The sequence below is a fragment of the Vespa mandarinia genome, chromosome 1 (assembly GCF_050613455.1).
Source record: "Vespa mandarinia isolate Hongniang chromosome 1, ASM5061345v1, whole genome shotgun sequence".
Taxonomy (NCBI): Eukaryota; Metazoa; Arthropoda; class Insecta; order Hymenoptera; family Vespidae; genus Vespa; species Vespa mandarinia.
Window position 1 is genome coordinate 9,486,746 of NC_140810.1, and position 27,836 is coordinate 9,514,581.

General features: G+C 33.7%; 3 protein-coding genes across 9 annotated transcripts; 2 read left to right on the plus strand and 1 right to left on the minus strand.

Moving 5' to 3' along the window:
* Nucleotides 1-230: 230 nt before the first annotated feature.
* Irbp18 (Inverted repeat binding protein 18 kDa) lies at nt 231-7,621 on the plus strand. 3 transcript variants are annotated; one of them, XM_035886630.2, is made up of 4 exons: nt 231-402; nt 2,284-2,391; nt 2,513-2,669; nt 3,408-7,621. In XM_035886630.2, the coding sequence occupies exons 2-4, from the start codon at nt 2,284-2,286 to the stop codon at nt 3,509-3,511; spliced, it is 369 nt and encodes a 122-aa protein (XP_035742523.1). In that variant the 5' UTR covers nt 231-402; the 3' UTR covers nt 3,512-7,621. The 3 variants fall into 3 exon arrangements, with proteins under 3 accessions (XP_035742523.1, XP_085518686.1, XP_085518682.1); XM_085662560.1 differs by lacking the exon at nt 231-402 and adding an exon at nt 2,007-2,173; XM_085662556.1 differs by lacking the exon at nt 231-402 and adding an exon at nt 2,007-2,168.
* On the minus strand, nt 5,373-7,332 carry LOC146873290 (uncharacterized). 2 transcript variants are annotated; one of them, XR_014983268.1, is made up of 2 exons: nt 6,838-7,332; nt 5,373-6,585 (listed from the first exon to the last, which is right to left on the minus strand). XR_014983268.1 is itself a non-coding variant. In XM_085662566.1 (2 exons), the coding sequence occupies exon 1, from the start codon at nt 7,330-7,332 to the stop codon at nt 7,030-7,032; it is 303 nt and encodes a 100-aa protein (XP_085518692.1). In that variant the 3' UTR covers nt 5,373-6,585; nt 6,990-7,029. The 2 variants fall into 2 exon arrangements, 1 of the variants encoding a protein (XP_085518692.1); XM_085662566.1 differs by having other exon boundaries at nt 6,990-7,332.
* Galphas (G protein alpha s subunit) lies at nt 6,471-27,573 on the plus strand. Of its 4 annotated transcripts, XR_004840864.2 has the most exons (11): nt 7,549-7,687; nt 9,505-9,577; nt 10,892-10,946; nt 14,053-14,172; nt 18,617-18,714; nt 23,874-23,928; nt 24,069-24,142; nt 24,667-24,846; nt 24,957-25,161; nt 25,387-25,787; nt 26,089-27,572. XR_004840864.2 is itself a non-coding variant. In XM_035886627.2 (10 exons), the coding sequence occupies exons 1-10, from the start codon at nt 7,549-7,551 to the stop codon at nt 25,531-25,533; spliced, it is 1,146 nt and encodes a 381-aa protein (XP_035742520.2). In that variant the 3' UTR covers nt 25,534-27,572. The 4 variants fall into 4 exon arrangements, 3 of the variants coding, with proteins under 3 accessions (XP_085518674.1, XP_035742520.2, XP_085518668.1); XM_035886627.2 differs by having other exon boundaries at nt 25,387-27,572; XM_085662542.1 differs by lacking the exon at nt 26,089-27,572 and having other exon boundaries at nt 24,957-25,136; nt 25,387-25,529.
* Nucleotides 27,574-27,836: the final 263 nt, after the last annotated feature.

The window sequence follows — 27,836 nt, forward strand, 5'->3', positions numbered from 1 at the left end:
AATATCTAAAAAATTGGAGAATTTTATTTTTATAAAGATCAATTTATATTGTTCCTGCATAGAAGAAATATATATATATACGTACACAATACTTTTTTGACCATCGAATTGTGTTCATTAATAAGTAAAGATGTATGGTAGTTTTCTATTTTTTTTCTTATTTTGTTTTTATTTTTATGTTTTCGTAACTCCAATAATTCTTGTCAGAGGGCAGTGTATTCTATTTGTGGATCACCTGCAACTTGCATTGCGTCATCTTTGACCTATCCAACTGAATGGTATCGTGGGATGTCTCGTAATGTAACGTGCAATATGCGATTAATAGTTTAAATTTTTAATATATGCGTTGATATCATATTGAATATAAGGGACTTTTAAATCATAGAAAAAAATAATAAAAAGGTAAGTGAAATTATAGCAATATTTACAATGTGTGATTTTCGTTTTTGTCTATTGAATTTTTGAAATCTATTGCGTGTTTCAAAAACATTGACCCTGATAAGAAAACAATGCATCTTAAAATGTTGTTGTGGAAAATACGAAATAAACAACACAAAAATGAATAAAGAATATGTGATATATGAAAAATGATTGATGACATTATTCGCAGGATAATATTTGTGCGGATTTCATATAGAATTTTATTTATGCATATTCATATATTTGATTGTCTACTTTGGAAAAGATAAAGTACAAATATATATATATGTTTCAAGTATATATTAATTCTTTGAAGTCGATTTTTTTCAATTTTGTATGTCTACTAGCGTGTTTGGCATATGAAAGAGAAACGAAAAGATAATTATTTGTTGTTTGCATTGGAATAATGATACTAAACTAATAAATAAAAATAATCGACTGAAAAATATGTCACTATAGCGAATGATAATTATTGTCACTTCAAAGGTAACATACAAGTTTTATAGCAAATTTGTATTGTCTTATCTTTTTTTCCAGCGTGACATACGAGTTAAAAGGTTTAAAAGTAGAAGCGGTATCGGTTTTAAATTATTATAGCTCACCCATAAAAAGATTATAATAATAAATAAAATTTCATGTACTTCGATATTTCGTATAACAGATTTAAAGATTTTTAATATGATCTGTTTATTATTTTCAGTATTTATTTAATTACACTAAATTTAAAATATTGATTATAATTCATGCAACAAAAAACTACAAGCATAATTGTAGTATGATCAAACCATACCATCTTGTTAAATGTAATAACTAATGACGTGATTACATGTATTAAATAATATATATCTGCAATAATTAATTGTATAAAATATATTATATAGCAACATAAAATATAAATATTATATTTTTGGGAACAGTATAATTTTGTACATGGTTTACGATTAATCTCACGATCTTACTATCGTGTCATCGTAATAATGTCTCTACTGCATTTAAAGTTGTGTCGCAATATTTAAGGGGGAACAATAATACCCAACGTATTCTGTTGAGATAGTACATAAATAGTACAAAATCATAGTTTTAAACTTTTTCTTTCATATGGAGGAGTTTATACCGATCTGGTATAAAACGAAAATGCCAATTTCAAAAAATTAAAGTATTAAAATATGTGTAATAAAATTTCTAAACTTATAGTTATATTATTTGTTTGATATAATTTATAGTTATATTAAATAAATATATATAATTATTATAATATACTAAACTACAATAATTATACTACTAAAGAATATAAACTACTATAAACTACTATAATATAAAGTACTATATATAGTATAAAGTACTAAAATATATATTACAAAAACATAAATATCATAAATATTTCTTAGATTCCTATCGTCTGTCTAACGAAAAAATATAATTTCCAAATTTTAAGATTTTACTGAGATTATGTGACTGCTATTATTCTTACATCGTATCTTATTTGGATTTGCTCTAAATAACAAAACTTTAAAAATTTACTACTAGGTAGCGCTTTGTCACTATGGATTTCGACTTGAGATATTATTTACCCTTAACTCAAATCGTATAAAGAAATCAGGGTCAATTTCTAAGTTTTTTGAAAAGTTTGAAAGTTTACTATCATTTTCCAAATGTCATCTTCAAAACTGTATTTACAATTAGATTACAATTAGATTAGTATTACAATTAGATTAATTTATTATTCATCGACCAACAAATCGAACCATGTAAAGTAATTGCGTAAATACCAAGCATCATAATAATTTTAATGGTTATATGTAATTAATTATCAACTTAAAGAGTCGTCATTTCAGAAATAACATCTTCAAATATATATTTTAGATGGCGCCGAAAAATAAAGAAAACAACTCTGGTAACAAGAAAAAAAGACAAGTTTCTGAAGAAGAAGATGATGAAGATTATAGAAGGCGCCGTGATAGAAATAATCAGGTAGAATTATTTTTACTTATTTCTATATTTTATAATATAGAAATAAGTAATTTCTCATTTTCAAAGTAAAATTATTCTCTTTGATACTATTACAATATAAATTTCATTTATATCATTGTAGGCTGTAAAACGATCAAGAGTAAAAAGCAAATTACGTACACAACAAACTCTGGAACGTGTAAACCAACTTAAAAGAGAAAATGAGTTATTGGAGGAAAAGATAAAAATGCTTACAAAAGAATTAGGCTTCCTTAAGGACCTTTTCCTTGCCCATGCTGGTAAGATTGAATCCAGTTCAAATTGAAAAATATTTTCTACAAAGCATAATTCAAAAAATAGTCTATTATCATATTTATTAGTGTGTTTGTGTTGTGTGTCTTTAGTAGATGCAAAGATTATAAATCAAAATTATTAGTTTTCCAGAAAATATATATGATAATGTTTAAAATGCAATGTAAGTAAAATGTTAGATTTTGGATGTGATAATTGATATACAACTTTTCTTGCCCCGTTGGATTTATATAATATACATTAAACTAAATTTTAAAATATTCTTTTGAAAATGAAGATATATTATTTCGACCAAAATTTTCAGTCTTTTGACTAAAGTCATATAAACAATATACTTGCACGTGAAATATGAATATTTGATAGTTAAACTTTGTGGTTATACTGTACACAATATTATAAGTCACAAAATGTTTAATAGTTTAAATAATATAAGTGTATTTGTACTATATGAGTAAATTAAAAAAATAGGGATAAAATAGAATAACTCAACTTATACTGCTTTTTTGCCATTATTATACTGTATTTTTGATATATATTATTAAAATCGCGCATAAAAAATGGAAAAGAAATGAAATTAACTTGTAGTATTAAAACTATAAGCAAAGAATAGCAATGTAAAATACGTTAGCATACTATTCCTGTTTTGGCAAAAATTTGACTTATACTCTTTTGCCTGCCAATCAGAAATATATTTTCCTATTGCAATAATCCAAAATGATTTACAGGTTCCAGTCAACATTCTATGAATTTTCAAGATATAGACCTGAATGCTCTTCTAGCAGAAGATACAAAACCTCTAGAATTGCCTAAAACAACTGCTGAGCTTTAATTCAAATTTTTTGCCACGTGAAAGAAGTAACGTGGATTTGATAGAATTTGAAGCAAAACGTACTTTAGCTCGTATACTTCAAGTCCCAAGTTGGACATCTTGGAAGGATGCCAACTTCGAGTCCATTCAAAAAATTATAAGAGCTGGACAACTTCTATGTTGACTATTAAGCAGCATCATTAAGAAGATTAGATAAATGATATCAAATAAATGTTGATTAAAATGTAAGAAGAATTAAGCACGATAAATGGCATCATATAACAACAAGGATGAATGCAAAGTTGATATTTTAAGATCGACATATACAGATCAAATTTGATTACATAAAACTCGATTGATGGAGAAAGTATTTTCTCAACAATTTCTCGGAGAAGATATAATAATTGTAATAGTGGCCATGATTAAACATGTGCTTTAAAAGTTATGTACGAGATTTTTCTGAAAAGTATCTGATCTATGAGTATATTTTTGTATTTATATATGTATTTGTATGAATACAAATTATACACAGGTTCACTTACAAACGTTTCCCCTAAATGACGAATACTCGTAATAGCATATTTAGATGCAAAAATGTGCCCATAGGTCGGATACTTTCTAGACAAATCTCGTATACAAAATAGATTATTGGATAAATTTTTAAAAGAGTGTAATGAAAAGATAGAGCGAATAACGAAAAAGTATTTCCAATTATTTCGTTCGAATAAATTCTAACGATTTTATATTTTGAATTTTGTAAAATCGTTAGATTCATGAAAAAATAAAATAAAATAAAACATAAATGAACATTCCAATAATAAGGCATGAACATGCCTTTTATAATTTTTTATTTACAGAAATTTTGAGGAAGTGTTCTGTAAACACTTTCATTTATTAAAATAGAATGCAAATGGAACAAATCAATATGTAACTCATCAATAATAACAAATTTTACCTTATATGTTTCATATGCTAATTTGTAATAGTGAGAGAGAAAGAGAGAGAGAGAGAGAGAGAGAGAGAGAGAGAGAGAGAGAGAGAGAGATTTAACAAATTAGATATCATTTATTGTTCATTTTTTTAAAATAATAAAAAAAATGACCTAATTGTATTCAAACTATGAATACTAAAGATGCTGTGTTAAAAAGTTTTTTAAGAAAATCTATTTTTTGAAGTAGGATGATGAAAAATAAAAAGAATAGAAATTGATGTATTTTTTATTATTTTAGAAACAATAATAAAGCATCATAATCAAAAAATTAAATCATTCGAATTAACAAAAAATTGTACAAGTTCGTGAGATTATTTAAATTATTCATAAATATATTCATATTTCGAAGATATGCAATTTCCATTCAATTGCCACTGTGTGTTGAATAACTATTAGAAAGGCGGGAGACAAATATGTTTTTTGTAAATTCAAAAGACAAGTGTAAATATAAAAAACATGTATACATTCAATGATTATTTTATTAAGGCTATATTCATTATTTATTTTCGCTAAATATATGCATTTTTATAGAACGATTCACTTCATTAAAAAAAATAATCTTTAAATACACAAGATTACAATGAATGCTAGAAAAACATTAGCGACACCTGTATGCTTCGATATCCACTTGACCGAAAAGATCCGATCAATCTTCGGTCTTCGTTCGGGAAAGCCAATATCGTCGCGTTGAATTCGCGTACCCTACACTGTATTTCAAAGCGCGATCAACAATTTATCTTTTTTATAAAATGATTTTTTCTATCATTGATCTTATTGCATTTCAATTCATACGTCGAATTCGTCACGAATTAAATATTTTCTTGATTGTTTATATGGTTTCCTAAAAAACGTAGGAAAGTGTATAAGCGAGGTATTAATCTTTACTATTGATAAAATAAAAGAAATTTTATATTTATAAGAGACATAAAAAAGATCAAATAAAATAGTGAATTTTCATCGATGTGCTTATTCGATTAGCCTGATCGTTTTAGGAAGCAAATAAAAGAAAAAACGAAAAAAAAGTATCGTAGTAAGGGTTTCGGAATACCACGGGACGGAGGTGAACTGCTCGCAAGCGCGATGAGCCGGCGCGCTAGTACGCCTAGCAGACGACATGTTGGCTGTAGGGAACATCTCGTCTCGGACGTTTCGATCGCAAGTTTCCTTGAAAATTTTTAAATGAGAGGAGAGTAAACAGGATCGGTAAAAACGAGGTGGATTGAGAAGTGACTAGATCGTGGTATTGGGTTCAATTAATAGTGCTGATATAGTGGCGGTGATTGTGTCCGTGGGATTTTAAAGGGATTTTAAGGAGGCAGAGGAAGGCGACGGTGACGGTGGCGGCGGCAAAGCAGACGGCATTAAATGACGAGAAGGGGTTCGAACGTGCCCCCAAAACAGCGGGTATTCAGGAAGGATTCTCGTTCGAGTGGTTCAAAGCACAAATGAAATGATAGCTCGTGGTCACGAATGAAAGTGAGAAGAGAAGGAAAAAAAGTTAGAAGAAAAGGATGGAAAGACGAGGAGAGGACTGGTAACAAGCAGGTGTAGAAAGGGAAGGTGGAAAAAGAGTAGAAAGAAGAGAAGGTTCATCGTTGGATTTCTAGCACATTGACTTCCTTTTCTGTAGACGAAGACGAATGATTATTCCGACTTGATTCGAAATCGCGAGGAAGCGAGAGCAAGTGTGTCGAGAGCCGATCTATTTTAACGTCTCAGTGTTTCGTGACGGCCGTCGTCAAGGGGGGAGAAGTAAAGAGGGTGGTGGTTGTGGCAGTGGAGGTGGTAGAGTCTGGGAGGTGGCGAGGTCGCGTATACGCGCTGTGTCCCTTCCTTCCTCTCCTGGAACGGATTCGCGCGAGACGTCGTCATTGTCAGCCTTTCTACCCAGGTGCTGTTTCTGTTTTTTTGGCACCCCTCACGATCGAAGGACTGGTCGGTGAAAGAGGAATAGACTATTCTCGTTGTCGTCGTCGTTGCTGTTGTTGACCAGCCAACCGGCTAGCCCAAGCGGTTGCTCAGAAATGTTCATTGACTCATCAATTCATCGACGATAGTAATGCTGGTAGTTATGCTTTCGCTTTCAGTTATGGACCAGTGGAAGCTGTGGTTAAAGAAAATATGAAGTGAGTATAGTGTGAGATATTCGTCGACGTACGCACATATATATCAAGTGGAAAGGTGATAAAGAGAGAAAGACAAAAAGCAGAAGGATACTCTTCCGAGGTAGAGAGAGAGAGAGAGAGAGAGAGAGAGAGAGAGAGAGAGAGAGAGAGAGAGAGAGAGAGAGAGAGTGTGTGTGAGTGAGTGAGTGAGTGAGTGAGTGAGTGAGTGAGTGAGCAAAGGTGTGACTAACGGTGATCGTTGCAAAGCCCTTGTATCCGACGAAGTGCAAGAGAAACGGAGTGTAAATTTGGAGATACAAGCAAATTGGCGATAAAGCGCGATCCATCACTGACGAACGGAACGGAGAAATTGTACGTAGGAATTCGTGGAAAAGGAACGTGCCTTAACGAACGGCGGGAGAGGGTGCGCTTTTCGAACATCCTCACGTCGTCGATGTCGTTGCCGTTGCCGTTGTCGTCGTCGTCGTCGTCGTCGTCGTCGTCGTCGTCGTCGTCGTCGTCGTCGTCGTCGTCGTCGTCGTCGTCGTCGTCGTCGTCGTCGTCGTCGTCGTCGTCGTCGTCGCCGTCGTCGTCGTCGTCGTCGTCGTCGCCGTCGTCGTCGTCGTCGTCGTCGTCGTCGCCGTCGTCGTCGTCGCCGTCGTCGTCGTCGTCGTCGTCGTCGCCGTCGTCGTCGCTGTCACCATCGCCGTCGCCGCCACCGCCGCCGCTATCGTCGTGGTCGTCATTGTGGTCGCCGTTGTATCGTCGTCTCCGGTGTAGCCATATTCTCGTGTGTGTTCTAGCGGTCCTGTAGAAGTACGCGCGCGCGCGCACTCTTTTTATTCGGTGGAGGGGTGGCGTCGATCTTTTCCTTGTCGATAAGAAGAAAAAAAGGAAGATCGGCAGAAGTGGCAAGGAATAACGAGAAGGGCGAGTCACGTGTGTCTTTCTCGTGGTGTGTCATGGGGTGCTTCGGCAGCCAAAGCAGTAAGGCCAGTCAGGATGATAGTAAGAACCAGAAAAGACGCTCGGATGCCATTACCAGGCAACTGCAGAAGGACAAGCAAGTCTATCGAGCTACTCACAGGCTCCTCTTACTCGGTAAGCATTCTCTTTTTATTTTTTCTTTGTTTATTTTTGTCTATTTCGATCTCGAAGTTTTGTGTCGAGATATTCGTGACATCTGCCTAATTAAATTTATTCGTGAAAGCGTTTATAAATTTGACGAAGTCTATGTCTTTCATGATATGTTGCTTTTTTGCACATTTTATTTATGCTTACGTATTAACGAATGATTCACATCTGAACGCTATGCACGTAAGAGAGAACAAACTTGTGCAAGATGTGGTAAAAAATGGCGCCATTTTTATGATCAAGAAATATTGTACATTATCGACATAACACCGATTTTCGATCATCTCAACAACGTGGAGAATACGATAACAGAAATTAATTGCGAAAAATATATAAAATAAATAACAAATATTTTCGAGGATGTACTTGGGACACGTTTCTACAAAACAGTTTACTTCCACTATGAGCTTGTAAAAAAGGCGGGATATTCGGAATTGAATCAGATTTAAATAAAAATGTCTTGCGTCTTTGAAAAGGGTATCTATTTCAACGGCGAGTGTACTTAGATATAAATATCGATTTACAAAAGCTTCTACTTGCTAATTACAAGACATTTTTTTAAAACTATGAATCCTTTATGTGAGAAAATTTGTCGAGATAACTTAAAATATTAATCCGAACGGTCGGCAATTGCTTTTGGACAAAGACGCGCGTTCATTGAAGACAGGCCGAACATTATCGTAATGTTCATCGGCGCGTTATTCGATTTTATCGATTATCGTACAAGCCGGCACCCACGAATATCCCAACCGCTGCTTCTGTCGTACCTTTTTCATGTTCTCTACCTACCTACCTACCTACCTACTCGCCCACCCACACACCTACCTACTTACCCTCCCACCCACCCCTACTTCCCTTCCCCCCATACCTACCTACCTACCTACCTACCTACCTACCTACCTACCTACCTACCTACCTACCTACCTACCTACCTACCTACCTACCTACCTACCTACCTACCTACCTACCTACCTACCTACCTACCTACCTACCTACTACTCACCCTCCCACCCACCCATTCATCCACCCACCCACCTACCTACCTACCTACCTACCTACCTACCTACCTACCTACATCTACCTTTCTCTCTCCACTTTTCTACCTTTCTCTATCTCTCTTACTCACGCTTTCATTAACTTCCACATTCTCCTTTCTGTTTCACTCACTTTTCTACCTCTTTCGTGTATATCCCATTTTCTTTCTCTATCGTTCTTAACCTTTTTTGTTGTCTATCTTTTTGTCTCCCTCCCCCTCTCCCCCTCTTTCTCACTTGTTTTTTTTTTCTCTTTCAAACTCATCTGTCATAGGCACGTGTAGAAAAATAAATGCATAAAACATAAAGGCGTACGTGTGCACGGACACTTTCCAATGTGTCTACTGATCGCGATATTTAAGAATACCGACACGTCGGCGTTACCTCCTATTCTTCACTTATGTAGATTGTCACTCTAATTCGACGTGAGTGAATTGTGTATCCGTGTATGGCTGGCGGCCGAAAAGCAACAGCTGTTAATCCATTGTTTTTTCTAGCGCGTGCATATAATTACTGTTGATACTGTATTCCGGTGGAAAAAGACCACTGTAATCGAAAACTCAGCTTTATTGCTGTTACTTCTTGTTCGATAATTTTATTTCGAAAGCATGCACGACATTTCTATTTTCGTAATCGATCAAAAAAGATTCTGCAAGAACTGTATAAAATGTCTTGCTCTTTCTCTCCTTCTCTTTCTCTTTTTCTCTTTCTTTTTTCGGATAAATCTCGTTATTGTTGCTTTTTTTTCAGGAGCGGGAGAATCTGGGAAAAGTACAATCGTCAAACAGATGAGGATATTGCATGTCAACGGTTTCAGCGAAGCGTAAGTTTTCTCGGACTTAATGCCAATGATCGAAAGACCATTATTTCAAGGTGGTCTTGCATGTGCAATGTAACGAGTTGCTTTTTCGATTAACTCTTTTTTATTTTCTTTTTTTTTTTTGTTTTCACTTGTCTTTTCATTAATACGCATTCATACGAAATGAATCATTCCGGCAATCAGTTTGAACCACAATGTCAATCTAATATCAACACGTGGTCGATACGAATTCGAATCGTTAATCTTTCACGTTTCTCTTTGTCTCGATTTTCGACGATTTTCTTTGTTGGCTTGATCTGTCTCTCTCTCTTTCTCTCTCTCTCTCTCTTTCTCTCTCTCTCTCTCTCTCTCTCTCTCTCTCTTTCATTTTTATATTAATGTAGCGAACAAATGAGGAGAAAAAATGTTACTTTTTGTATTCCCCGTTGCGAAGATTTTTGAAACAATTTCCGTTTCAGAATAGCGATATAAAAATAAATATGGAGGTCAAAGAAAGAAGAAACGAATACCGTTATCGCTAATGAGGTTCTTATTACATATATACGTATGTACGTACGTAAAAAATCAAGAGCAACTAGATAGGATGAAAACGACGTGCAAACAAACGGTCCGCCTCGTGTGTGTCGTAAATTCTGTCTGCTTGGGGAACTGATAACGTTGTGTCTGAAAGGCGCCTCATTGCTTTCCTTCCTTTCTTCTTTTTCTTTTTTAGCAATATTAAGCGATCGATCGTCGTAGGAATTATAACTTTATTATCTTTCGTATTAATCAAAGACAAAATTTATTCGTTATTCGTCTTTCCCTATGGTTTATCATGTTTCAAAGAGTCTTCGATGGAGATTATACGTATGTATGCATGTATGTATACACGTACGATAAATATTGTATCGTATTAAATCTTGTACAGTGAAAAAAGAAGTCACCACGAAACATGCGATAATATAACGGTGAAATAAATCGAATTACGTTTTCGACTCAAAGAAGATTGGTATAATTTGGTAAAAAGTTACGTTGTATTTATACTGCAAAAAACTTAGAAAGAAAGAAAAAAAGAGATGTATATTAGAATTTTGTTAGTATGTGCTTACAGTGAATAAGTAAGCGAAGCAAAGTAGATTGCTGTGTCAAATCAACTGTCGTATACTTACGTATACGTACGTATATACTTTATCGAAGAACACGCATGATAAAACTATGGAGTATCTTAATGACGATAGTTCGCTACTTCAATTTGATTATGTTTTTATTGATATTATCCTCTGATATTTTGATATTTTGATCAATTTCTTCATAATCCATTTCCTTTATTTTTTCCAGAGAGAAGCAGCAGAAAATCGAGGACATAAAGAAGAACATCAGGGACGCAATACTGGTAAGAATCTGTTTGTTCGATTTTTTTTGCATTTCTCTTATTCTTTCACAATCCGATTTCTTTTTTACTTTTAAGCTCGACAGTGGACATGGATCATGCATCCTGCAAAGCGTACAGTTGTTATAAAACTTACAATATTATAAAAACATTAATTAAAAGGGTATAAAAATATATACAAATATTATTATTACACACTAAAAAAAAATATTCATTCGTATTAATTTGCCATATAAAAAGTACTCATGTATCGCATAGCTTATACTTTCGATTGGTTTAGTCGCTTTACGGGAAGTATTGACACGTTAATCAGTGATATTTATCTTAATTTTAGGATCATGATATTTTGTGTTTTGGGATATACCTAATTTAATGAACATTGCGTATGTCAATTCTTTCGAATAACAAAATATATGTAGTACCATTTTAGTAAACTATTTAGAGCAACAGATTTTTCCTGTTTTTTCATTTTTTTTCATTATATAGGTATCAAACATTTCGAAGCATAGATATGCAAAGCACGAATTTATCTATTGAATATCATGCCTTATACAAGATGGAGCACAAGTTCTTAGGCTTGTAGTTTTACAATTTGAAAAAATTAGCCTAAATCTCGAAAAAATGTAACTGATTTTAAAAATCACTTAGGAACTTTTGATTCTGTATTAACGTTACGTAATGCAATATCCGCGAACGAACACATAACATTTTATCATTAATTTGTCTTTCGTGTCCGTATTTAGAAGCATATAGTTAAACGTAACCTTGTTTCCACTTTCGTATATCAACCAAATATATATAAATGACATTATATGCTCGCGGATATAGTATTAATAGTGTAGAGAAACATGCAGTTAGAGCTTATATAAAATATTGATGTGATAACAAATTCCTAATTAATTTGGTACATATCGGATGGAAATGTTAAAAAATGCACCAATCTCGTGCTCGTAGTTTTCAAATTTTGACTTTCTTTAAGGGTGTATTCTTTTCGACTGAAAAAAGATCAATTTCTTTTTTTTATATTTTCTGAAAGAACCTAGTTTCAAAAATATTCAACTAAATATTCATGTACAAATTAAAAAAAAAAGAAAAATTAGCTAAGTTACAGTGATAATAGTAATAGTATAGTTAGCGCTTTCAAATCGGAAGATTATTTCATCCCCCAATTTTTTTTTCCATTTCGAAATGTTTCGAACCGTTTTATTTAATTGTAATACTGTAGCAATTATATGTGCATATGTATATATAAAATTTGTGAGTATTGGAAAATTGAAAATAACTGTCGGGCATGAAGAATGGACAGTAGAGCATAAAAATTCATGTATAATAAATTATAAAGAATTTTCTGATAAAATAAAAGAAGATGAAATAATACCACGTTAATTAACTTTTTACCGTTATAGTTCCACGAATGAAGATTTATTGTGTTTAATGAACATCATTACTATTTACATGGCCCAGAATCATGGTGCAGTTAGTAGCGCGCGAATGCTAAAGGTCAATTAAACAATATTAAGAACGAATATGAAGCTTTAAAAACGTCTTGGAGAAAGTAAGGTCACTCTTTGAGGATCTAAGTAAAGATATTTTGTTGCCTTGTTGTCTTGGTGCATTTACATCAAAATACACAGCTACTAGTGAAAGTTTTCATTATCTTGTGTGAACTTCGGCTCCAAAAAATATCAATTGAGTAATAAAGACAATGAAAATTGCACTGAACGTTACAAAAGAGACTTTCATTTTGGCAAATGAAGGTTCATTATATGGTTCTGAAATCAATGATTCATTATAAGTATCCAAAAATAATTGTTACATCCTTATAAAATGCAATTCATTTTATATTATTATTTTATTATATATAATTATTGTACAAGATTTACTAAATTATTTTATATAATTATAAATACAATTTTAAATACGTTTTTCTCGAAATAGTGAATTTGATATCGGTTCGTACAATTTCTTCTAGAAACTACTAAACTGATTGATTTGAATTTTGCAAAGTATTATCTGTATTAAATTTAAAGAATCCACTCCAGTTGGCTTTTTTTAAAATGTTTACTTTTTTTTTTTTTTAATAAGGATGACAGCGACTTTCTCCTTAAAAGCATAAAAAAGTCTGCTATTTTGTATAGAAATAAGATTTTAATTGATCTGGTTTGAAAGAAGCTCATATTTTTTTCTTATATTTTAAGATTAAATTGTGTTTCTTTGTTTTACACACCCACATAGATATTAATAGAAATTTTCGTGATACCGCATTTTTACATATGTTTACACCAATGTCTCTTTCTCCGCCATTTTTTATTATTTTTGATTAAAAACATTTTTAATTTTATATTTAAAGTACATTCTACCATATAAAGAAAGATTTATAAATAATGAAATAAAAGATCTTATAAATAATGTTTATAAAAAAAAGAGTTTTTTCTGCTCAAAAATCACATATACGTCCTTAAATACGGATGTATCGTTGTGTGTGTCGTTCATCGTGGGCGAGATTGTACATATAGGTGACATGCCAGCTTCAAAGTGTATTTGTCAAAGACGAGTTAAAAGACCACACGTTGCTCACAGCTAATATTAGCAGTAATTCGCTGGACAAATACAAGTACCTCATCTAGCGTACTTCCCACGAAGTTTCCTTCCTTGAAGAATTTTATTTTGTCAGTTACTTATATATTAAATATTTTTTTTTTTTATTACTTACATTCAACTGTTGATGAAAAGCTTAAAATTGCGTGTGATCATTTAATTTTAGTCTTTTAGCTTTATTTTCTTTTTTATTTTTGCCTTCTATTAATTACACGTGAGTTCAGCTGACGATTTTTTTTTCATAACGAAAGGCAATCTAGAGTCTCATGATACGAGTAACTTACATCGTCTCGAATTATCATCAAAATTTTGTCGTGATCGGAGTAAACGATGATATTAATTTATGCCCTATTCAAGCTAACAAACCTGCCTTTTTATATGATTTGAATCGAATTAAATCATTTACTATAACTACATTAACAAGCATCTTTTCTCCACTTATTTCAGTGAGCTTCGAAGGGATTAGAAAATGAAATCAAGAAGACTGTTTCCGTTTTTTTTATTTTTTCAGACGATAACCAGTGCTATGAGCACGTTAACGCCGCCCGTGACGTTGGAGGATCCTGCAAATCAGAGTAGAGTCGACTATATCCTGGACGTCTCGTCTTCCCCAGACTTTAATTATCCTGCGGTGAGTGAGTTAATGAAAAATTTAATTGACAATTAGCATTCTTAATGATGAAAAAGAGTGGAAAAGGCTTTCTCGATGTCATCGAACGAAACAGAAAACACGTGCTTGATACGATGTCTGAGCTTGATAATAAATTCTCTTGAACATTTTGACCATATACAAATATACGCGCGCATGTGTGGTAATGAACGTATGCAGTCGTTGAGAACTACTACGTGGCATGATTAATGTTTACAATGTTTACACAGCAACACATATGTTGATGACTTGTATAGAATGCCACATTAGGATATGTTACACTATATTCTACACGTATTTGCATATAATACTTAACGTCGATTACGTTCTCTTATATTAAATGTAAAATATATCTATGCGTTTCTGAATAGACCAACAAATATCTTGTGAAAATTCTTCGATAGCTACGATTTTATATGTGTTTCATTTAGCGTTGCATTTGTAATGTCACTTTCAAAACATAATTTGTCACGTATCAATGTTTTCTACACTTAACAAGATAATTAACATATATAAATAATAAAAATAGAAAATATTCAGAAGTATCACACAAAAGTTATTTAAAGTGATATTTAAACAAAAATATTTATAATTGTTGTTATTTCATAAACTTACAATAAGATCACATAATCGTTTCGAAAGTAATATCTTATACGCTGGTTTTATCACATTGAATTGCGTAACTTTAGACAGGAATCTATAGAAAAGTATTAGGACAATAATAAAACTAATTTGTAGGTGGGATTAGTTTAAATTGTTATCGAAAAACGTGTTACAAGACTTATTATGCCCTCATTGTAACGAGGGCGCTTATTTAGTCCATTTGGTCATTTCGTATTCAGGACAAGTGTTTCGCACCTCTTTGGAAAAACATGCACTGAAACATACGTGTGTGAACTATCGACTCACAGTACACAATTTTCATTTATGTGATATTTGACCGAAAGCATGAAAAAAATTCGTAGTTTTTTGAGTTTAGTGAGTGTGTGCATGCGTGTGTTTGTTAAGCCTCCTCTCTCTCTCTCTCCCCCCCCCCCCTCTCTCTCTCTCTCTCTCTCTCTCTCTCTCTCTCTCTCTCTCTCTCGATAGCAGGCAGACATAGATCTTATGGAAAGGATGATTGATTAGAATAATGCTGGAATGCAAGTCTATTCTTATGTTTCTCTTTATGCATTAACGTTCAATCATGAGATACGGAAACTTCCAGTTCGCGGTAAATCAATATCTCTTGCATTTTTTTTTCTTTCTTTTTTGTCCAAGAAAGAGAGAGAGAGAGAGAATTTGCATAGATTTTATGGATTTAAAAACAAAAGCGAATACGAATTCCATGCGACATGTCTCTTAAAATAAAGTCGCTACAAAATAATTCGCGTATTTTGCGTCATTCACTCCACGAGTTGTGACACATACCTATAATACCTACCTATACATGTAAGGTACGTATTCGAATATACATATATATACTCTTATATACAAAGTTGTAGATGAGCGGTTGGCCGCCGATTTCGTATATGACCTTACGTAATATATACATGAGTTTTCATAAAAAGGTATGCACATGAGTGCATATACATGTGCATTAGCATACACTATTATTTATGGTTGTACAATGTTTGTATATGTCCGTGCCCTATTGTAAACGAAACACTCAAATTAATTAAATTAAATCTTTTCACCGATAGCGTGCTTTACGTTCACCCGCATGTTTTTGTGCTGTCGTCGTCGTCGTCGACGATGATAGGGCTTTGCCTATCAGGATACAGGATTCGCGCGAAATGAATTTTTCGAATGTCCTATCGAGTTCACACCGTCTAGTAACGGAGTGGCGGTAGCAATCTTTTTTATCGAAAAACATTTTTTACGTAAACTTAAAAAAATTATTTACATAAAAGTGAAAAAGAAACGAATTATACTCGATTCGATTATATTCTCAGAAACTCTTCGAACATATGTATTTTGTATTTATGATGATCCTATATTTGATGATCCTATGTTTATTTTTAATTTAACGAATGTATTGCTACCTTTCAATATCATCATCTTAGAAAATCACCAGCGAAACAAAGAAATATCTGAACCAACGATTCATGCGGATTAAATAACATTCTATAATAACGTATTTGTCTTTCTTCACATTTTAGGTAAATTTTAAATGATGCGCTCTTATACGTTGATATATAACTTACTTATTTTATACATCGTATACTTGTGTATGTGAGGTAGAAACAGTAGGTATACATACACACAAGCAGTCGTAAAAAGACAGTGAGCTTATTGGACTTGGCAGAAGTCTATTTAATGGAAATGTCTCTGTTTACCGACTTTTCTTTGGTCGTTATTAAAAATAAAATGTTTTATGTTCAAATGTTAAAGATATAATTGCGTTATTTTCAATGGTACATTTAGGAACAGCAACAGGCGGTAATAGTTCTCGTAGAAGTAGTACTTACTTGCTTTTGTGTTTGCAGTCTTTTTTTTGATGCGATTAAATTGCCGTCAACCGATGAAAAAGGAGGATTTAATAAATGAAACTGGATCGGAATATTTTAAATACATGTTATACATATATCGCTATAAACACAAGCAAACTTGGAACAATCCGAGGATATATTCGTAATTCTAATAATTAAATTTATCATGCATGTAACAGCGCTTTCCCTTTATCCGTCCTTGCCATGGATGATTTTTTTTTTTAATTTATCACTGTTGACTGATCTTCCAGAAGAGATTCTAGAAAGATTAGAAGAGATTCTATCAAGGATACGAAAGTTTATATTAGGTAGTAACCAAGTCGAATCTCTCTTTCTCCCTCTCTATTTTTCATGACAGGTCGATTTAAAACATACTTATACTACGGTGATATGCAATCCTGACACACATACACACACCAATACAGGCATATATTTGGAAACTATGAACATGAACGCTTACGAATGCATCTTCATATATCTAACGCATATCCATTGCATAAAATAATATTACGTATGGAAGTCCAAATCGTCAGAAGTAAATAAATGCTAGATCTAAAGATAAGTACAACAAATTATTTCTTCTCACTTTTATATTTCTCCCTCGCCAATTGATTTTTCCTTTTCCCGGTTTCTAGATAAAAATTTATGTGTAGAACTGGTTTGCTTGCTTATCAAAGAGTTATCTTAATAGCCTATCGTAATTAAAATTTGTATCATAATAACCTAATGCGAAGAAAAATGAGATCATCCAAACCAGATCGTCAAGTCATTAAATGATCGTTCATATATCTTCTTTTTCTTCTTCTTATTCCTATAATAGGTAGGTAAATACGTACGAACAGTCAGAATGAAAAGCGTGAAAGTAATTTGTTGCACACTTTGGTGCCCTGCCGCACGTAACTTAATGATTTATCTTTCTTGTTTTTCTCGATTTTTCTATTGGTATTTTGCGCCAGTGATTATTCAATAACAATGCCTGATGGATGTTAATTAATGATAAGCGATGAATAAATCTAATAAATGTAGACCAGACGATACTCTAGGTATTTTGCGTTATAATGTGCTTTTAATAAACGAACAAAAGTAACCTTTCGTCACATCTCAGTGTATTTTGGTACTAGCAGCAAGTTGTTGCGGAAAGCCGTGCCAATGTCTGTCTTTTCTTGAAAACCGCCTTCAAACATACAAGAGAATAATTACTTAAAAACTTTTAAGCCCGACATATCTTATTAGCAACATGAGATACTACATGGCTCGACGATAAATGACGAAAGTTGTAGGACAGTTCCAAAGTATATGCTCATTCTCTCTCTCTCTCTCTTTCTTTCTTTCTTTCTTTCTTTCTTTCTTTCTTTCTTTCTTTCTTTCTTTCTTTCTTTCTTTCTTTCATTATTAGTCACATATGGTAAAAAATAGGTATATATGAATCATTCCGGTATTCAGACAAATAAATATTTATTTTTAGTTCCTCGCATATTATCGTACGTGTTTGTTTTTACAATGCCACTGCATCTTCAAGAAAATGTATTGCGCCGAAAGAGATTGTTTTTTATTAAAGATAAAATTCGATGGTAAGATATCGAATTGTTCTTCTATTATTATTTTTTTTCGAGACAAAGATAGATACCAGAATGATATAGAAAGATGGAAAAACAAACAAATAGGACAACCTTTCGGCAATAACTCGGATGTGCAATAATAATTCAAAGAACTCGTTATAATAAAAGACTGTAATAAAGATAGTATAAATAAACCTCAAATTGTTTTTATCCCAAATTTTTTGCGTTGTTGACCATGTGGATTTAATTTCGTTCGATGAAGATCTCTAATTTCTAGATATTCCTACGGCATTGCTACGTAGACTTGCCAATTTCTCTGGTTCTCGAGAGTATTACACCTGGCACTTCTCTATTTTTTATTCTTTTATTAACGCTATATCATTTCCTGCTTTTCAGGAGTTCTACGAAATCGTCGAAACATTATGGAAAGATCGAGGCGTTCAGCAAAGCTTCGAGAGGAGTAACGAGTACCAGCTCATCGACTGCGCCAAATAGTGAGTCACGTTTAATACGATTGTTTGCTCGTCGACGAGAAATGTTCCGAGGAAAATACGGATACTAACGTGCTTCCTCTTTTTCCTCTCTCTCTCTGTCTCTCTCTCTCTCTCTCTCTCTCTCTCTCTTTCTCTCTCTCTATCTCTCTTTCTCTCTCTCTTTCTCTCTCTTTCTTTTTCTCCTCGTTTTCTTTCACTCTTCTATCTTTTTTTTTACATGAAAAATCAGTGAAAGATGAGAAAGGGTAAATTATTTCTTATCTTCATCATATTGGAATCGTCCTTTACTTAGGGTACAATTTTTGTAATCTACCCTATACGGTGATATCACGATTATGATAAGAAACTCGAACGATAACGTTCACGATTTGATAATAGAAGTACTGTGTAAGATATCTCTCTCTCTCTCCCCTTCTCGCTCACTCACTCTCCCCCTCTTTTCCTGCTTTTTCTCATCCCCCCTTTCTCTCTCATCCCCCTCTTATCCCACTCTTCCCCCTCTTATCCCACTCTTCTTCATCCCCTCTTTTTCTCTCTCTCTCTTCTTTTTCCGGGAAAATTCGAAGACAAATCCTTCGATAGATTATTCTCAATGATGTGTCGAATGGATAGTGAAAAGGTATCGCTAAAATAGAACCGACGGAAGTGAACGTCCAAGTTTTGTGTCCTTCGAAAACACGACATGAGAGATTTGACAAAACAAATAACTTACGCAACACATGCGGAGAAGCTTAGATAGATGAACCAGCAAATTTTCATATCATTATTACTCCCATTATACACACACACACACATATATAGACTATTCTTTAAAAAGTATTGAATTTTTATGATTCTCAAAGTGTTTACGGTGTTTCAATAGTAAAGTTAATTCATAACTCTTATCGTTTCGCTCGGTCCATTATTATAAAGAAAATAATATATTTGCTTGCGATATATTACGCACGAGAAACAATAATTACAAAAGAGCGACATTAAATGTTTTAATGTAAATCATTATGTAACAGTTTATAGAATCAATATATTTTAATTCGAAGCACTATATTTTATTTAACGCTTCTTTGTTTTCTTCCTGTTGGATTTAAATTCTTTTCGGAAGGATGTAGGATATTTAAAGAATATTATACCGCGTACAATACGTAGGACGTGTATATACATAGGTTTGTAACATCGATCTAATGTCAATGGAGACAATGTTTTAACGAGACAATCACTTTAATAGGGGCCACTGGCTTATCTAAGGTTCTCAGCAAATCTGCTCACAATCAACATCGAATTTTTTCGAAGGTAATTTGTCGCTTATGTTGAGGGTAGTTATGTCGCATATTAGTTTTATTCTAGTATAAATAAGTAAGTAAAATTCGTTAAGCGATAAAATAGGAGTTTAAATATCGCTAAGGAATCGTTCTTTTGAGATAGATAGGTTGTTGCACCATGTATCTACTGTACACGCACAACGAGGGAAAAAGCACAAATCTCCTATGTAAATGAAGACTGATACGGCTCTCCTATGTAAATGAAGACTTGATAGCAAATCGGCGCATGTGATTTCATTTTACGCCTAACCAAACATTAAACACGATGTACATAGTTAGAGAATGCAAACTATATTTGGCTAAAATTCCATGAGATCCGTTCATAATTTATGTCAATAATATTACCTATAAGTCTTTGGAATCGTATTCGAGATATCCGTACATTGAGAGAAGTGAATATAACGTCTAAGTGTAGGCATATGTATGTATATATGGAAACGTATCATTTTCTTTGAAATTATTACCTTTACATAACGATAGCTGTAATTCTGTCTCGACTTATACATCATTCTTTTTGACATATCGAAACAAAGTTGTACGCTGTCTTCTCTGCGTATAAATACAGTAAAGAATTTTACAAATCTGAAAGTAAAAAGTCATGTGACTGTTAGTGGTCTTCTTTTTCAATTTCTATCCTCATATCGCGAGGAACGCCTCGTTATAAATAGCGAATCGTATTTTTAGGAAGCGCTGCTTCAAATATTTCGAAGGAATGTTGCTCGATGAAGGAAGAGCGCATGCTTTCAGACTTCCGATCATATTTATTGGCCATAATTACACCCGCGCAATGATATCTTCCTCATTCTCCAATTTGTGAAATCAGTTCATTTTGTTGACCAAAGATTCTTCTCGTTCTTTCTTGCAATTATTGTAACGAACATATAAGACCAACAATAAAACAAATAATAACCACTATTTTAAGATATCTATCGAATCTGATTATTATTGATTGTTGAACAAATGATGTATTTTATGACGTTAAAATAAGGACAGAAAAGAAAAAAGCACATTAATTGTGTCATCACTGCATGCAATATGCTCTCTCTCTTTCTCTTGCTCTCTCTCTCATATATATATATATATATATATATATATATATATATATATATATATCATCTATATATACCTAGATGCTATAATTTGCACGGCCAACGATTGCATGTAACATAATAAAATTATCTTATAAGATAATAAATATTATCTTAAAATAATTTATTTTTTCTCCCAAAAGAATAGTCATTATCGGAATCTTTTATTTGGAGCTTACATTTTAATAATCATTCTTAATCTTTTCAATATTAAGAATCTCAATCAAAACCACTTGCTTTGTAAAGGAACAAGAAGATAGGACTCTAAAGAGAGTCTGTGACATATATGCGAAGATGGTCGCATTTGTGTCAAGCTCGTGCTCGGTTTTACGACCTGGATACGAATCGATGATAGCAACCACGTTTATTGCTCTTTTCTCTCTACCTATCTTTATTCCTCGCAAGTAAAGAGAAGCTGCTACTAAATAGGCACTTTGGAACATGCACTATATACGAAAAACCGATCAACGACCTTAAAAAAAGATTAACGATCTTATTTCTTTCGAAACGCGTCAATACCATGATCTATGTTTCATAATAGACTTCTTACGTATACTTGTACCTTTTCCAAGTAGAAACAGTTGAAAAAATCTTCTACGCGCATTTAATTATCCTCTTCTGAATATTTGTTCTTATTTTCTTCGTATTAACCTTTAAAGTCTAACGAACGACGACTAGAATTGCAAGGATTATCACAAATAATAGAAATTTTTTTGAAGAAAGAATGCACAGTGCGTAGAGCTTTTTAATTAGAACACTTGTATAACACTTTGTATAATAAATGAAGTGGACGAATCCCTTGAAATTGTTTTCAATTTCAAATCTATTCCAGAATTGAAATTCTACAATTTGTATAAAATGATTTTCTGTTATCAATATCCAATGTTATAAATTTTTGATATCAATAAAAGAATGCTTCAACTTATGCTATCTTTATGAAGTTATCGTATACGAAAGATTCACCGCTCGTGTCTCTCCGTAAAGTATTCATGGACCGATTAGAGAAGTCTGTGGTATATGGTGTGGTAAAGATACCTGTTTCGTGAATCTGTATGAAGCTTGCACATAGGTATATACACAGTGTCGAGTGTATACAGTGTTCAAAGTTATTCGATCGGTACAAATAACATCAAAGCTTCAAAAGACACCGAAAAGCGTTTAGAATGAAACCTCTTCGATAAAGAGGATCACAGAGCTCTCTTACTCTTTGTCTCATGGTATAGTGTTTGAAAGAGAGGAAAATGGCATTGTAGATGTAGATGTAGAGAGAGAGAGAGAGAGACAGAGAGAGAGAGAGAGAGAGAGAGAGAGAGAGAGAGAAAGAGGGAGAAAGAGGGAGAGAGAGAGAGAGAGAGAGAGAGAGAGAGAGAAAGCGCGAGAGAAGGGAAATTAAAAAAACAATTTGTTCAAAACAATTCATCTTTATATCTTCCATCATAATGACCGACTATTAAGATCGCATTAAATTGGCTTTTGTAATTATTTCAAATGGAATTGATCTATGATAAAATATTATTCATAAGATACTTCACGAAAGAAGAAATATTTCTGGCAAATTATTCCTTCGTGATAGTAGTAGCAGAAGCAGTAGAACATCGTATTATCTCCGAAAAATTCTCTACCATATTTTCTTTCGCACATATATACATACAATGATAGAAATCCTTATAAAGGCAGCATCAGGGACGAAATGTTTCGTGTTAATGTTTGTGTGTGTGGGAAGGAGAGAGTGAAGCTAAGTTTGTATGTACGATTGATGACGAGAAGCGATGGCAGTGACCCATGACCTGGATTGAAAAGTGGATACCAAAGAGGCGTATGTGCACGCTCGACGAGGCCGACGGTAAGGGTTGGGGTTAGGGTAGGACACCACTGAGGATCGATTTTCCCTCTTCGTGCGCTTCCTCTGCCCTCGGTACGGAAGATATGAGAGAAAGAGGAAGAGTGAGAGGTTGGAAAAAGAGACAAAGATTTAGCGTACGCGCGCGCGCACATGTGTATTGTTTGTGCGCGCGAGCGTTCTCTCTTCCTTTTTCTTCAAACTCCTAAATTCCACCTTTTTCCAATGAACGACTACCTTTCATTTTTTACTATTCCTTTTTTGCCATACGTGTTTTTTGTTTTTTTTCTTTCTTTTTTGTCTTCAAATCGTTGTTTAAATATAGTTGAATATAGCAGCAGAATCGATCCTCAATTTTTCATTTTCGCTTCTTAAATCAACGATGTCGAATGCAGTAAGACAAATGAAGTAAATATGTGGCATTGCTTAACGGGTGGTCATTAGTCCCGAATTATTCCACATATTTGACGCATGTCTGATTAAATTAGAAGGGTTTAGATATATTTATGATTTTGTGTTTTTGATTGGTTCATTTCTGTTTATTTTTCCGATAAAATCGGAAATAAAAGACTTCCGTATTTATGATGTTTGTACAGAGTTTGACCAACTTTCACTAGGTAGAATATAGAGATCCGCATTGTGATTTGACCACATATATACGTATGAAGTGGCCTCTCAGGATAACGATGTGGTTGATTACCGATGATTGTCATCACGGAAAAGCAGTATGGATCAATAACACTTCAACTTGATTTTGGTCGAGCGTATCACGATATGCCTGAGCAAGTGATGTTCACGATGACAAAGAATTTGTTGATATGTTAAAACATACAAACAGATTAATATTGAGTTCTGATAAATCTTAACTTCGTGAACAACGCTAAATGTTAAAATATTTTCTCTTTTTTATTTCAGTTTTCTAGACAAAGTAGCTATTGTAAAACAACCGGACTACACGCCAACGGAGCAGGTAATATATACACTATATATATATATATATATTCATTTATTTCTTTTTTTTTTTCAAATAATTTAAAATCAAACGTAATATGAGAAATAATTTTCATCTAACAAAATATACCAGTAATTTTCTTTCTCTTCTTGTTTTAGGATATCCTGAGGTGTCGAGTCCTTACGTCCGGTATCTTCGAAACCCGGTTTCAGGTGGACAAAGTAAACTTTCAGTAAGTTATATGCAATACCTTCTCGCTTTACTCCAGTGTTGTTTAACTATATATAGCCGAGTATTACAGTAACATCGGCTGACGGTAAATATAACGCAAAGTAGCATCGGCATCGTCATAGTGACGGCGCCGTTTATACAATGTCGACGTTACGCTAAACGTACAGCGAAATCCGTTACACGCGCTAATGCCTTCAAAACTCTATAATATTTTCCCTTTTTGCGTTCACTCGCCGGTGTCAGATTGTATCTACGACGCTCCAGATTTTCAGTCCCTTTCTCTCGGTTTTGCCCCCTCATGATCGCGCGCGCACTTGCTATTAGATATGTATATCGCGTGAAAAGTGACAAAAGAAAAACAATAGAAACGAATCGATTTCTTTTTTCTCAAGATTTAAGATCGTCATTAGATAAGTCGAAAATATCGTTGTATTGATTAAAATAAAAAATAAAAAGGAATGATGGTCGTTAAAATAAGAATTGACGTTGAAATAAGGTGACTTATTAATGATTTCATTATTGCAGCATGTTTGATGTTGGCGGACAACGGGACGAAAGGAGAAAATGGATACAATGTTTCAATGACGTAACGGCGATCATATTTGTAACAGCATGTAGTAGTTATAATATGGTACTCAGGGAAGATCCGACGAAATTGAGACTCCGGGAAAGTCTCGATCTCTTCAAAAGTATTTGGAACAATCGGTAACGTACACGATATGTATTATAAAGGAAAAATTGATCGGCCAACCTGTTATGTTCGGTATCTGGAATAAAATTCTTTCGATCTTATATCTTTCTATTTGATTTTTTAGGTGGCTCCGCACAATTTCCGTGATTTTATTTCTAAATAAGCAAGATCTCTTGGCGGAGAAGATAAAGGCAGGAAAGCATAAATTGGAGGATTATTTTCCTGAGTTCTCTCGTTATCAAACGCCAGTCGAACCTGGTGTAGTCACAGATCCCTCGGAACCTCCTGACGTCTTAAGGGCCAAGTACTTTATCAGAGATGAATTTCTCGTTAGTATGAAAGGAATGTACTGTTCGGTTCTTAGGTCTCCTTTATTCTTCCCCGCGCCATAAAAATATATATCTATACATATTATTATATAACTTAATTATTATTATTATTTATTGTCGTTCTTTATCTCATAATAGCGAAACGTTTTGTGAGTAGAATTACAGCCGGTCACGTTAATGTTAATTCAAAGATCGTGACTAACAATAAAACGTTACTATTTGCAGCGTATAAGCACAGCCAGCGGAGATGGTAAACACTATTGCTACCCACACTTCACCTGCGCCGTTGACACAGAAAATATCAAGAGAGTGTTCAACGATTGTCGGGACATCATTCAGCGAATGCACTTACGCCAGTACGAGCTCTTGTGACTTCATTCCCGCCGACGTATTGTCCTGTCGAGCATTCGTCTTACTATTATGCTCCTGTTGTTCCACCACCACGAGCCGTTTCAAGCCATACGAGAGAAGCTGTATTGCCATTACGTCTCGTATCGCTAAGAATATATTCTCGTGCCGCAAAATATGGCAAATCGTATCGATAGAACGCGAACGGAACGACCTCGTCGCACGCGAAAAAGTATACACACAACGTCAAGAGAAAAAGGAGTAAGCCCTCTCATCGAGTAAGAAATACTTTTTTCTCCGCTATGGAACTTATGCTTCGTTAGTTTTCCCCAAATGGAATTTTCACGATTCATGGGAAAAAATAACGGATCTATGCTGACGAAGAGTACGGAGGAAAGAATTTTTCTCTCTCTGTGAGATCGTTGTACGAGCCCTGACACAACGCGTGTATCACGTCCTGCTCTCCAACTCCGATCTTGCTATCTTTTGCAATATAGATATATTTTGACACGTACTTTGATATATTTGGCTAATTTTTTTCCTTTTTTCTGTTTTTTTCTCTTTTTTCTTCTTTTTTAGATTCGTGGAGAGTCTGAATGGCTGAGCGGTCGTCTTTACACCGGCCGCTGATAACTTGTGCAATTCTAATTATTATCTTGTTAATATTATTTTTATTACATATCAATTCGTTGATAAGAGCAAAGGGAAGATAAGCGAGGACCGTGATATATATCCCCTAGATTATTAATATTTATCACAAATTGCATGCGTCCTCCTCTGGAAAACGTATGTTCTTCTTTCAATACACTCTTTATCTAAACGTTGCGGCTCAATTTAACTGGTAAGAATATTCTTTAGGACTTTGGCCATTTCTTCCTCTCTTTTCCTCTTTCTCTCCCTCCCTCGTTTTAAGGTATATATTCTTTCATATCTTTCTTAGAAAGAAAAAACAATCGAATCCCTAGGACCGCCGAAATCTTCCCTCGGTTTCGAATCTCTGTTTCTTTTTCTTTTTTTTTTCTTTTTCTTTTTCTTTTTCTTTTTCTTTGTTTATTTGTCATTGTGTCGTATCTTACGATTTTATCAGAATCTCCCCATATTTCTGGTAATTGATTTTCTACTTCTGAATCTCAACTTTTAATCGCATCAGTCCGACCCCATAGGAGTCTCATCTGCACCTTTTTACGAGAAGAGTATTTTATGAAATTTTACAGTATTTCGAAGAGCGTTTTAATTATATCTATAAACTATGTATCGAATATGTACAGGGTGACCGTCCATGAATTTATCTTTTTTATCTATATTTCCTACGACAAGGATTCCTCGTTATATGTCATTTTCTACTGGTTTCCGTCAAAAGATAATTTTATAATGTGTACCTAGATACATAACGATACTAATATAGCTATTACGCGTGTATCCAAATTAATGGAGCAAGTGCACCACGTTTAAGTTTCTTGTTATACTAATATTACGTTCTCTCTTTGAACTTAGAATGAGAATACGTTGATAGATAATAACATACGTAAATTTAATTATGAGAAGAATAAGTTTCGTTCTAAATTAAATTGTCAGGAGAGAATATGTTCGTTATCGCCCGGCGTAGCTTTTTAAAGATAATTTCTCTTTTGTTTATGCGTTTATCTTTTCCTCCTACTAACTTTGAAAGAGTACGAGAGTTCGAGCCAAGTATCCTCTCTTATGAAATGTGACGAAATTTGTGCTCTTCTTTTTGACATTTGGGACACCCTGTATATGAAAAAAATTATCCTACTTTTCTCAGTGATTCCGGCTATGTATTTTTTCTTTAAATATTACATAACGAGACGACAAACGGGTTTCTGGGCTGTTACAAAGATCGTGCACGATATGAGAGAACATTATACGTAAATCAGTGATTTGACACGTTCGAAAATGTTGATATTTCTTACGATTAAAGACAGGCGGCTAACACTAAAAACGCGAATTGGCACAGTTCTCTAGCTGCTCTTCTTCTTCTTCTTCTTCTTCTTCTTCTTCTTCTTCTTCTTCTTCTTCTTCTTCTTCTTCTTCTTCTTCTTCTTCTTCTTCTTCTTCTTCTTCTTCTTCTTCTTCTTCTTCTTCTTCTTCTTCTTCTTCTTCTTCTTCTTCTTCTTCTTCTTCTTCTTCTTCTTCTTCTTCTTCTTCTTCTTCTTCTTCTTCTTCTTCTTCTTCTTCTTCTTCTTCTTCTTCTTCTTCTTCTTCTTCTTCTTCTTATGTTTCTCCGTTTCTTTCTGGATTGGGCACAATGCGACATTCTGTATTTTATATTTTACTTTATTGACTATAATTTTTTATATCAATGAGTT

Excerpts from the sequence above, each read along its gene's own strand:
- Irbp18 (XM_035886630.2), top strand. The coding sequence starts at position 2,284 with ATGGCGCCGAAAAATAAAGAAAACAACTCTGGTAACAAGAAAAAAAGA. Across the intron at positions 2,392-2,512 it reads GCCGTGATAGAAATAATCAG|GCTGTAAAACGATCAAGAGT; the intron begins GTAGAATTATTT and ends ATATCATTGTAG. Across the intron at positions 2,670-3,407 it reads CCTTTTCCTTGCCCATGCTG|GTTCCAGTCAACATTCTATG; the intron begins GTAAGATTGAAT and ends AATGATTTACAG.
- LOC146873290 (XM_085662566.1), bottom strand. The coding sequence starts at position 7,332 with ATGACGACCACGACGATAGCGGCGGCGGTGGCGGCGACGGCGATGGTG.
- Galphas (XM_035886627.2), top strand. The coding sequence starts at position 7,549 with ATGGGGTGCTTCGGCAGCCAAAGCAGTAAGGCCAGTCAGGATGATAGT. Across the intron at positions 18,715-23,873 it reads CTCATCGACTGCGCCAAATA|TTTTCTAGACAAAGTAGCTA; the intron begins GTGAGTCACGTT and ends TTTTTATTTCAG. Across the intron at positions 23,929-24,068 it reads ACTACACGCCAACGGAGCAG|GATATCCTGAGGTGTCGAGT; the intron begins GTAATATATACA and ends TTCTTGTTTTAG.